Source organism: Sinocyclocheilus anshuiensis, unplaced genomic scaffold (assembly GCF_001515605.1).
Source record: "Sinocyclocheilus anshuiensis isolate Anshui unplaced genomic scaffold, SAMN03320099.WGS_v1.1 scaffold815, whole genome shotgun sequence".
In the NCBI taxonomy this organism is placed as follows: Eukaryota; Metazoa; Chordata; class Actinopteri; order Cypriniformes; family Cyprinidae; genus Sinocyclocheilus; species Sinocyclocheilus anshuiensis.
In genome coordinates, this window is record NW_015549621.1 from 320,375 (window position 1) to 331,761 (window position 11,387).

Here is an 11,387-nt window from a genome sequence, read left to right on the forward strand (position 1 = left end):
TAGTTCTACATAATACCATGTTATGTGGGAAAAAAATATCAGGTATTTGCATTTCTGACATTATTTGTGTTTGTGTCTGTCTGCAACATCCCAACTAAAATACATACTTTCTGTGAAACAACTAATTGATTGGTTGGTTTTTCAAAACCAAGCATGAAGACTAGCATGCAGTTGTTGGCATAGTATTTGGCCCTGTCATAGTCCTCTTGCAGGATGTACAGTAGACTCCTGACTGTAATGGGTCTCCATGATGATCTTGTGCTCTTCTGTCTTCATAGCAGCATCAACAAAGCTGAGCAGATCCTGAGTTCTCTCCCCCAGCTGCAACTGCTTCAACATACTACGCATCATGTACTGCAGGTATGTTTCCTATTAGAGACAAAAACATAAGCAATTACTGCAGGATAAAATATGTGACCCTGGACCACAAAACCAGTCATAAGGGTCAATTTGTTTAAATTGAGATTTATACATCATCTGAAAGCTGAATAAATAAGCTTTCGATTGATGTATGGTTTGTTATGATAGGACAATTTCGCTGAGATACAACTATTTGAAAATCTGGAATCTGAGGGTGCAAAAAAATCAGAATATTGAGAAAATCGCCTTTAAAGTTGTCCAAATGAAGTTCTTAGCAATGCATATTACTAATCAAAAATGAAGTTTTGATATATTTACAGTAGGAAATTTACAAAATATCTTCATGGAACATGATCTTTACTTAATATCCTAATGATTTTAGGCATGAAAGAAAAATCGATAATTTTGACCCATAAAATGTTTTTTTGGCTATTGCTACAAATATACCCCAGCAACTTAAGACTGGTTTTGTGGTCCAGGGTCACATATTATTTGATAATGGGTGAGATTCCAGATGATACAATGATTCATGGCAAAATAGCCAAAATTAAAACGGCTCAAAATTACTTATAGTACCACATAAAACGGCTCTGTCCACATTTTTTCTAGATTGACAGGTGAGTTGTCGTCAATGTTGACCGTGGCACAATACTGCAGAGATTTCCATTCTGTCAGGTGATTACAGGCCTCCAGTGCAGCAATTTCCCAGAAATCTTTCTCTGTGTTTGTGGGCTCTCCATCATTCCAGTCTTCTTTGTTCAGTGTCTGAACAAATTTTTTTTTTTTTTGAAAATGTATTTGTATTTACAGAAATTCAGATACATGTTCTGATATGCAGAAATGGAAAAAACAACTAGCACTGTATAAATCTTGAATATTCATAAATTAGAATTCTCTAATAGGTGTAACCAAGTGATATTTATCTGGTTTTGCACATGAGCACTGGTTGCCACCCATCATAAAAGGGAAAAAGGAAGCCAATGACAGTGTGTAGCTACTACTGCTGCACAAAATCATTTCAGAGGAGATGACAGAGGGAAACAAGGCACTCGTTTATGTTTCCATATTGTGTTTGCGACAAGAAAACACACATCAGTACCTCATTGTAGAGCTTCACAGCTTCAGCATAATCACTCTTTGCCTCTGCTTGCAGGGCCATGAACGTTATTGACTTTGTGCCAATCTTGCCACTAAAGATTCCCCTGACCACATCATAATCTCCCAAAGACCTGTAAAGTCTACACAGGAATATGAACCAGTAAAGAACTGTTGAGGCTGTGGCATGATAAACAGTGAGTACTTCAGACATTTATGAGGGAGTTTGATCCTACTTGGCAAGGTGGATCCATCTTTCTGTGTCAGGTGGCAGCTCTCGTTTGCCTCGTGCTCGTTTTGAGGGAGGTTCCTCTGACATTCCAGTGCCATGAAGCAAACTCTCCTCCAGTAACAGGATGCCCATGGGCTGCTGCAGACTGGCAAGACAGCTGGCACTGACGAGAGCCGGCTCAACACCAAGAAGGGCCTTATGATGATAACTCATGTCCTGTAATGCATAAAATGTGCGTGCATCAGGGCTAGTAATAGAATTAACAAGCCCAATAGTCCAATTTAAAGATTTTTAATATTCAAATTTCTGCATAAGACCAAGCAAACAATAGCTCTGTTCAACCCTTGTCTTGTTGTCTACTGCCTCACTAGCTTATAAACACACTTATCACTGCACCGTGCACAGTGTGTACACACCTGTACACAAGCAATGAAAGGAGGGAAGTAGACAGTGCTCATGTTGAGGAAGGTGTTCAGGGTCTGCACTAGATCCTTCAGAATGGTTGTTGTTTCTTTACTAGACTTGGATCCCTCCATTTCAACCAGCACCCCAGTGAACAGTGAGCTGAACAGCTGCTTCGCCACTGTGGCATCCCTCTGTAAAACAAATTTAAACAAGAACTGACTTTGTTATAAATTTGTTTATATTTAGTCAATTACTTTCAAACGTGTTGAACACATTGTGAAAATAATCCTGAATCACAGTGAACCTGTGCCAGAGCCTGTAGTGGGGCGATGAGGCTGCTGTACTGAATCTGAATATCAGGAAGATCTCCAACTCTATAGCTGCGGTACAGCGTGACCTGAGCATCCTGACGGATCTTCAGATCTGCTCTTCTTTCCTGTAGAACACAGAAAACATTGAAAAACATTGTAAATGATAATGCAAATGTTGATCTATGAAAGAAGACCTACCCTTTCAGTTCTTTGGGACTGAATTTCTTTCTTGGCGAATCTGATGTTCTCCTTCTCTTTATCCTTTATAAATCTCCTCCTGAGCCTCAGAATGTCTGCACGCCGCTCCCGCTCAGCTGTGTGAAAACAAACCAATAGAGTTTCACTGAGGAAGTGCTTGATGCTAGTCAAGTCCAACCTTTGCGAATTGTCAGAAATAACATTTAAATCAATTTTTTGTGGTGTCTCACCTGCACTCCGACTGTCTGTTTCGTCACTGGCAGCAGTGAGGCGTTTAGAGCCAAACCCTGCACCCACGGCTATCCAAGCAGCTTGGGGACGTTTGGATCTCTTTTTCTCAAACACCAAAAGTGATGATAAAGAATTAGATGAAAGGGAATAATCAGCCAGTGTGTCCACACCGCTCCCGGTTAACCAGTTGTATGCTGAACGGCGTCCTGAAAAAACAGATGTCTATTATTACACAGAAAGATATGTGAATTGTCATTAGTTAACCTTCAATAAATTTCTCCTCACATCTTTCCAACCTGAGCCTGCTGTTACAAAATCCACTGAACAACACTATGTAAGTAAAAAACTAAAGCTCCTTTTATATTTCATGAGGTACCTGCACCAGGAGCCAGAGTCTGAGAGAACTCCAGGGACGTCTGTGTGGCCCTGACCTGACCCCTCATTGTGGCTGCCTGGCTTCCTGCAGCCTCTGAACCCTGAGTGCCAGAACCCTGGGTAGCTTGGGTCTCCATAAACATCGGCGTGAGGACCGTACTCCGCAAACGCCAGTTAGAGTCTATTGCGTAGTCTTGGAATACATGAATAGAACAGAAAGCACTGAAATTATGGTCTTGAAAAATAACTTTCATTTAAATGAATCAAACACTAGGTATGATTCAAACCCAGGGAAAATAAACAGCAGTTCTAACCTGAAACTTGCACTCAGAGAGTGGGAACTCAAACATGTTGCGTGTGTAGTCAGGGCTGCGACTTGTCATCTCGAGAAGCAGGTCAGTGGCCAGACTGAGGAACTGTTCTGCAATGCGGGACGAATACAGTGACTTCAGCACCACAAGCATGCGCTCCAGTGTGTCTGGAGGTAAACGGCTCTCATGACTCCAGAAATTACGCACATAAAGCCTAAAGAGAAATCAAATAGAAATGTGAGAAATTACTTTAGGGTTGTGTTGATATTGATTTGTGAGAAGATTCAAATACACAAATGCTTATGCTTTTGTTTAAAATTGTGAAAAATCAAAGTGAAATTAAAATGATCAAGCAGGTATCTAGTCTGCTTACTGTAAGCCATGGTTTTCATCTGTCAGCCCCTGAAGGAGAGTTTCTCGAGCTACACTGAGCACTTCAACAGAGGTGCTGTCTTCCATGCTCTCAGAGTCACTGCAAACACATTATTATTTTAATGCACACTACTGTTCAAAGGTTTGGGGTCACCGTCAGTAAGATTTTTTTAAAGAAATAATTTATTCAGTACTGATGCATTAAATTTATCTTTTACATGGTTGCAAAATTAATTATCACCATTTCCACAAAAATGTTAAGCAGCACAATTGTTTTCAACATTTATAATGATAAGAAATGTGTGTTGAGCACCAAATAAATATATTGACTAAAAAATCTTACCGACCCCAAACTTTTGAATGGTAGTGTACATTTAATTTGAGATGAAACATTAAATTAAGAACAAATTAAGAACAATCTGGGAGACTGAGATAAAACAGGACTGGATAAGGATTGTAGAGTCAGTTACCTGTAGTTGGCCTGGATCCACATCAGGATGTCATACATTCTCTCTCTGCAGACAGGAGAAGGGTGAGACACAAATGCTGTAACAGCTCCCAAAATCTCCTTCAGCTCTTCTGGTTTCAGACGTGCCAGGATCTTATGTATGATATCCAGACAAACCCGCTGCCTGCCTTCATCTCTGAAAGACACAGCATGTGACGTGAAGAGGGTTTATCTAAAATATTTTACATTCACAGGCATAAAACCTGAAATAACACATGGAAATGAAATGAGATCCAGCAGTATTAACGGACGTGTGGCTCATGATCTGTGAGAGGCCTTTGGTCTTCAGGTGCAGGTAGATTTCAGGGATGACATCAGCACGACTCAGCACACATTCAAGGCAGTGTGTCTCCAAAATGCCATGCAGCTTTGGCAGCAAATAAAAAACAGGATTTACAAATCTGTGGAATATAAAGACAAACAATATTTAAATAAATATCCTTAAGCCTTTACTGGATAGGACTTAATAGGGAAAAAAATAACTCATCTCACCGATCCACTAAGGGTGGGAAGTGTTTGGACACTTTGCTCAGGCAAACAATAAATGTGTCATCCACCTCCTTCTTCCTCAAATCCATGAGCTTTGTAATAGTAATATTCAATAAGGGCCCTTTATTTTGCTACAACAAAGAAAAACAACAATTAGTTACTGGATACTATCTAAAGTAGGGCTGCACGATTATGACGAAAATCATAATTGTCGATTATTCCCTTGAAATTCTAATTGCGATTATTAATTGCGATTATCACAATCTACATTGAATGATGTTTACACCATTGCTTGAAGTAACTGCATGCCGTATTTTTATATGAAAATAAACAAGCTGAAAACACTAACTGAAAAACTTTTATTGCTTTTCTATAAATTAATCCTCAAATTTCAACTATACATTGGATTAGTTTCTTCTTTAAATAAAAAAGTACAAAAAAGCATGATATTATAATGTTATACTAAAACTAAAATGAAAACAATGGAAAAACCCTTAAGATAACCTGTAGAAAGAAAAAAACACACATCTTAAGCATGCAGAATAACATAAGTGGACTTTAAACGATTAATTGCACCTTTGAACGATTATGTAATTGTGGCATCCATAATTGTAATCGCGATTAGAAATTCGATTAATTATGCAGCCCTAATCTAAAGACAACCTTCATATTTACAATATATTGCAATGTCAAACAAAATATCTCAGGTGACAAATGTGATACAGTTTGGCAGGAACAAACAACCACACATACATTTTCTCTCTCAGTCATGTAGTTTAGGATTAAGCCAATGATCTCAGCAGCTGCCGAGTAAACCTCTTTATATCTGATGAATGACAAGTTGTTGGCTAGTGACTGAAAGTATCTGTAACAGGAATTGACAGAGAACAACATTGGTTTTAAATTTAAAGTAATAATTTCAGGGGGAAAAAAACATGGAAAACATTTGTATGATATAATATATATATATTAAACAAAATGTTTACCTGTCATGCTCAATGCCACATGCAGCATCATAAGGAGGAAGATTATTGGCCATTACAATGCCTAAAAGCTGTAGACCAACAGAATTATCCTTGCTGTTGGGATCCATTCCAGCAAATCGTTCATATATCAAGCTATGGGCGGAAAAAGAGAACAAATATCTATGCTGTTGCATCCATTAATCTATGCATGGTCATTTTAGCATAGAATCACAAAAATCTAAGCCTAGAATTTCAGAAATATTCTCACAAATTCTGAAATATTTTCACTTATTTTACAAACTATTGGTAATAAATAAAGTACTTTGGTCCGTTTATTTTTCATACTCATAGGGTATTGCGAGGCAGTCCTTCCAGCATTCCACAACCATGCGGATAATCTCGAGGCTGTGGTGAAAAAGAGCCCGTTAACCAGAAACCCAAGGAGCCTATTGGCCAAAACTTCATCTCTTGTGCTACCCTAAACAGTAAGAGAGATAAAGCAATAAAGCAACAATACAATATATTAAAATGTATGCAATGTATATATAAATCTTTGCAAATAAAATCAATAAATGAGTAAAAATACCATCTAACACAGACCTTTGGTGTGGCCACACTTGCCCATGAGAGGACAGTCACCACAATATCCACTACCATAAAGTGAATGCCCTCTCCTCCATTGCTACTGGAAACCACCAGCTGCACCAGTGGGCCCAGCCAATGCTTTGCATATGGACGAAATATCTGGACATGAAGATGTACATTAAAAACACCACATATACAACATATCAATAAATCCAGAGAGAAGCAAAGAGAACCCTATGAAGCAGTACCTCTTCAGTATTGATGATAAGTTTGGCTATGAAGAGTCTAATGTTCAGCGGGGTGGCTGGATTGTCCAGCTTCCCCTGCAGGAATTTCATCCAGGGAGGAAGATCACTAGGTGTCACTCCCTAAAACAAAACATAGAAAATCTCCAGCAGTGTTCTGACTCGAAATCTAGGCAAAACTGTTCATGCCCTTGAGGTCATGCTGAGACTGACCTCCTCTATTTTAGGGGTGATGTTGTTCCTTTGCATGTGGCGCAACAGTGCCGTCATATTGGCCATACACTCATGTTGATTCAGCTCATCCATCTCAAGCTCCAAAGTCTCATCCTGAGACACAACTTCCTTATGCTCCTAAAAACGCGGACAGTTAATCATAAAAAGAAAGAAAATCTTCTGAAACCTATAACTTCTGCTTTACAAAAAAAAAAAAAAAACTAATCTCTCCTGAGACTTACCGAGTCCTGCTGGAGCTGCTCCCACCTGAAGGATTCTGGGAGTAGGAGAAGCTCTGAACTCCAGTGGAAAAGTCAAACTGACTCATCTCCTCACTGAGACTGCTGTCTGCCATGTAGGACTGGGAGGAGAGATATACAGGTGCATCTGAAAAAGAACGAGATAATGAATATGACTTATAAGAGAGCAGATGGCATCTATAAAAGCACCTTGTGAATTTACGCTAAAAGCAGTCTGCCCTGGAATATACATGACAACAACAGCATCTTCACAAATATTCATGGATGGCATCTATCTTTCTAAACATGTAGTTAACAAGCTTGTAGATATCTCAGACAACTCACCTCCATTTTCTCCACTCACTTCTTTCCTGATCATGACATATTTCTTTTTCCTCTCAATAGGGACCTTTCAACACAAGGAAACATGATACAATACAACACAAAACAAATACAAATATGACATATTTAAAAGCTTTACTTACATCAATCTCTATAGGAAAGTTGTACACCCTTTGTGTATCAATGAGGTTGTCAAATATGAATTGATTCTGGGGTAAAAAAAAAAATCAAACAACAAATTAACTTACAAATACAGAAAATTGTATACTTCTATCAGAGAGAAGGACACACTTGAAATTCTAAGTCTGTTTTACTAGGAATGTGTGTGCGCCTTTCTTATGCAACATATAAGAGAAAGAACATGAACACAAATGAACAAATATCATAAATATACTGTAAAAATGAAAATGTAACAAACAAAATAATAAATGTAACAAACATGAACACTGCTTGTACATGATACATATTGAATTCTTAGTGTGCACAGTCACAGACCTTGTCAGGTTTCTCAGTGAAGAGGAAGCCCTGATAGAATTTGGTCTCATTGAAGCTGCAGCTGATCATGGCGATGGCACAATTATAAGCAGCACAGTGATACTGTCTCCGCAGCTCCAGCAGAACTGTCTCTCCTGCCATGTTCTCAGTGAAGGCCTCAAACCACGATCTGACATATATTGTATTGCTTAGGTTCAGATGTTAAAATTTAATCTACTTCACAATTATGGCATTTTTTTGCAGTTTGCTCCTGAATTCCTGAGTGTTAATTGTATTACTTATCAACATATGTAAAGGATTAAAAAAAGACTTACTTTCTTGTGTAGACACTTGTCTGAGTTATCTCTCAGAATGTATTCCATAAAATAATTTGGTCACACTTTATTTTAAGGTTCAATTCTTGCTATTAACAAACATTAACTACAACTTTTGCCTCAATAAACTCCTAATTTTGCTGCTTATTAATAGTTAGTATAAGGTAGTTGTTAAGTTTAGGTATTGGGTAGAATTAGGGATGTAGAATATGGCCATGCAGAATATGTGCTTTATAAGTATTATTAAACAGCCAATATGTTAATAATAGGCATGCTAAAAGCAACTAGTTAATGGTGAGAATTGGTCCCTATACTAAAGTGTTACCAATAATTTTTAATTGTGGGTGAATCATATTTTCTTCCCAAATGTGATGAAACGACTTTATAAACAAGAAAAGTGCTCGATTTTGTCCATCAGGGATTGACTGAAATATCGTTGTTGTTGTGCTATTGCTAGGTTGCTGGAGGGAAGGGATTATGGTCCCACCATTGTGCTGGTAAATACGTAATCAGAGAAGAGATGTCGTTGTGAGGGGGTGAAGTTTTTCATTAAAGATTACTAGGGCACATTATAAATTTTTTAAAGTGAAATAATTTATAATAAATACTGAAATAGTCAATAAAGAATTGTCCATTTTGATTTCATATTGACTTTAAGGATGTTTATAAGTAATAAAATTGTGTCCCAGTCTTCTGAAGCAAACCATCACTCTTAACAACATAAAACGGGCACAAGAGTGTTAAAGATACTGAATCACCGGACCATATAAAGTGTAATACCTGCTCTTAAAGGTAAAAAAAGAGAAAAATAAATATTTTAAATACATACTTGAGGAGGTTCTTGGAAAGCTCATTGCCTTCTGCACTGCCTGTGCCACAGAAGGCCTGGTTGATAGCTGAGTTTTTAGAATAGATTTCCTCTTTAGGCAGACGAGAGTATAACACCAACAGCCATTCTTCATCATAATCTGACTCTCAAACACTGACTCAACAGACTGGAGGACAGATGACAGGAAACACACATTAACAGTATGTCTGAATGAAAGCGCAAAAACATGTTTTTAGATTTGAACAGATCTACCTGAATCATATTTAGTATACTTTAATAACCCGATGTAACGCACCTTGGTGAAGCGTGTCTGTAGAGTAGTCATGATATCAGAAATATTAGTAATGAAGAACTGAGAGAGTGTTTGAGGGCTGCAGTGAAAAGCCAGTGGCAGCAGCACTCTGTCAATAAGACCCATGAGCATGGAGTTTGAAGGCACATCTTTGGCTTGAAATGACTGGTAGACAGAGCTGAGGAGAAGAACCTGTCTTTCCAACTGGGACCTGACAAAGAGAAAGAATATGCAACATATGCATATTATAAATAAATCTAAGCAACTGTAAATATAGACACATAAAGAAGAATCTTTTTGAACTTACTGGTGAGCAATATTTTGAAAGCAGGTCTGAAAGAGCTCCTCCATGATATGTTTTTTGTCCCGGCACAGAACTCTAGCCATGAGCTTCAATAACAAAGGACTCTGAGACAGCTGCAGAGCCTCTAAAAACTGATGTTATCAAAATGAATGACCAATTATAATTTTACAAAAAAAGAACAAATATTTTTTTTTAGTTCTCCCTGTTAACTCCAGCTTTCCTTTATTTCAACAAGGGTTACATTAAGCAGCAAAATGTTGTAAAACTTCAAGTCAATGTTGTAAATGTACTGATTTTAAGTCATAATGAAATTGTGAAAGAAAAAGTAAAACATGGTATCTGTAGAATTCACAGTATATGTACTTGTGAGTATAACCACTTAAGCTGAATAAACGTCAGTGTCTGACATCTAGTTTAAGCATCTCACCTTGCTAATGCAGTCCATGTAGTTGCTGCACTGAAGTGATCCACGAGGGAATTCATCTGACTGCATAGGGAAATGTGTAGCCACCAGTGTCTCCAGAGCCCTCCTGAGCTCCTCCAGGGGCATGCTGGATAATGTAGAAAAGAAGGGCAGCATGATCAGAGCCTGGCTCTAATAACAGAGAGTGAAGAGAAGAAAGTGAAATTAGAGAAAGATGAAGAAATCAATATATACTCCATGAGCCAAAACATGCACTAAAAATCACTTTTTCCAGTTTTGGTCTTTACCATATTACAGTGTCAATATAATTTTGTCACTACAAGAATGAGTATAATGTATAACCAGTGCACATTTTGGTGTACATTTGCAAAATACAGAGTAAATTTTAAAGTGCCCCTTATGCTATTTCCAATATTGCCTTTCATGCAGTGTGTTATGTAGCTGTATGTGAATGTAAACGATCTTGTAAAGCCGAAAGTGCATGATAAATAAAGTTATTGTCTCCCAAAATAAAGAATCGACTCTGAACAGCCTAAACAAGTCGTTAGTAATTCGAATCCCACTTCCGTGACGGCTACACATCACGGGGTAACACATTTGCATAATTCCCGCCTATATTCTACATTAGCCGGTTGCAAACAACTTGACCCCACCCACAAACATATCATTTTACTGACGACTGCTTCTCTAATCTTGTGAAGTTAAACGCAGGATTCACAAAACGCTTGTTCTTGAAAGATCGCTTAGTACCCAGTTTACTTGGACCAGCTGGCTCCACTGAATCAAAATTTGTAAGTATGATAAAGAACAGATGTTTATATTTTCTATTGAGCGTTCAAAATACTGAACTATGGCAATGGGCGTACTGTTTCAGACACGTGCTCTACGCGGTAGACCAATCACAACAGATTGGGCCATCTGACCAATCAGAGCAGAGCAAGCTCACGGAAAGGAGGGGTTTAGAGATACTGAATCTTTGAATTGCTTTGAACGAATCATTTCAGAATCGCTGGAAAATGAGGTGATATTAAATGCATATTTTGAGAAAACAAAAGCAGCTTTTGGCCTTGCATGCATGTAAAGCTATTGTAGGAGACTCCCAAAACAATATTAGGAACCTTAAAAATGGCATAATAGGGGCAGTTTAAAAATATCTGGAAAAGGTTACCTTGAGATTTAATGGCATAGATATACAGTGGGTACGGAAAGTATTCAGACCCCCTTAAATTTTTCACTCTTTGTTATATTGCAGC

General features: G+C 38.0%; 1 protein-coding gene across 1 annotated transcript in view; it reads right to left on the minus strand.

Annotated features, from left to right (window-relative positions):
* The window catches only part of LOC107659432 (DNA-dependent protein kinase catalytic subunit-like), a 41,633-nt gene that overhangs the window by 16,539 nt on the left and 13,707 nt on the right, over positions 1-11,387 (minus strand). The window contains 32 exon segments of the mRNA XM_016448380.1: positions 125-225; positions 227-369; positions 937-1,125; positions 1,460-1,598; positions 1,692-1,903; positions 2,104-2,283; positions 2,397-2,528; positions 2,602-2,717; positions 2,832-3,038; positions 3,209-3,408; positions 3,529-3,732; positions 3,892-3,990; positions 4,361-4,534; positions 4,650-4,799; positions 4,891-5,018; positions 5,641-5,752; positions 5,874-6,005; positions 6,198-6,279; positions 6,282-6,330; positions 6,453-6,596; positions 6,686-6,805; positions 6,896-7,030; positions 7,134-7,282; positions 7,480-7,543; positions 7,620-7,685; positions 7,972-8,140; positions 9,115-9,232; positions 9,235-9,280; positions 9,410-9,617; positions 9,714-9,841; positions 10,138-10,305; positions 11,303-11,327. Coding sequence (XP_016303866.1) covers positions 125-225; positions 227-369; positions 937-1,125; positions 1,460-1,598; positions 1,692-1,903; positions 2,104-2,283; positions 2,397-2,528; positions 2,602-2,717; positions 2,832-3,038; positions 3,209-3,408; positions 3,529-3,732; positions 3,892-3,990; positions 4,361-4,534; positions 4,650-4,799; positions 4,891-5,018; positions 5,641-5,752; positions 5,874-6,005; positions 6,198-6,279; positions 6,282-6,330; positions 6,453-6,596; positions 6,686-6,805; positions 6,896-7,030; positions 7,134-7,282; positions 7,480-7,543; positions 7,620-7,685; positions 7,972-8,140; positions 9,115-9,232; positions 9,235-9,280; positions 9,410-9,617; positions 9,714-9,841; positions 10,138-10,305; positions 11,303-11,327 — 4,289 coding nt within the window.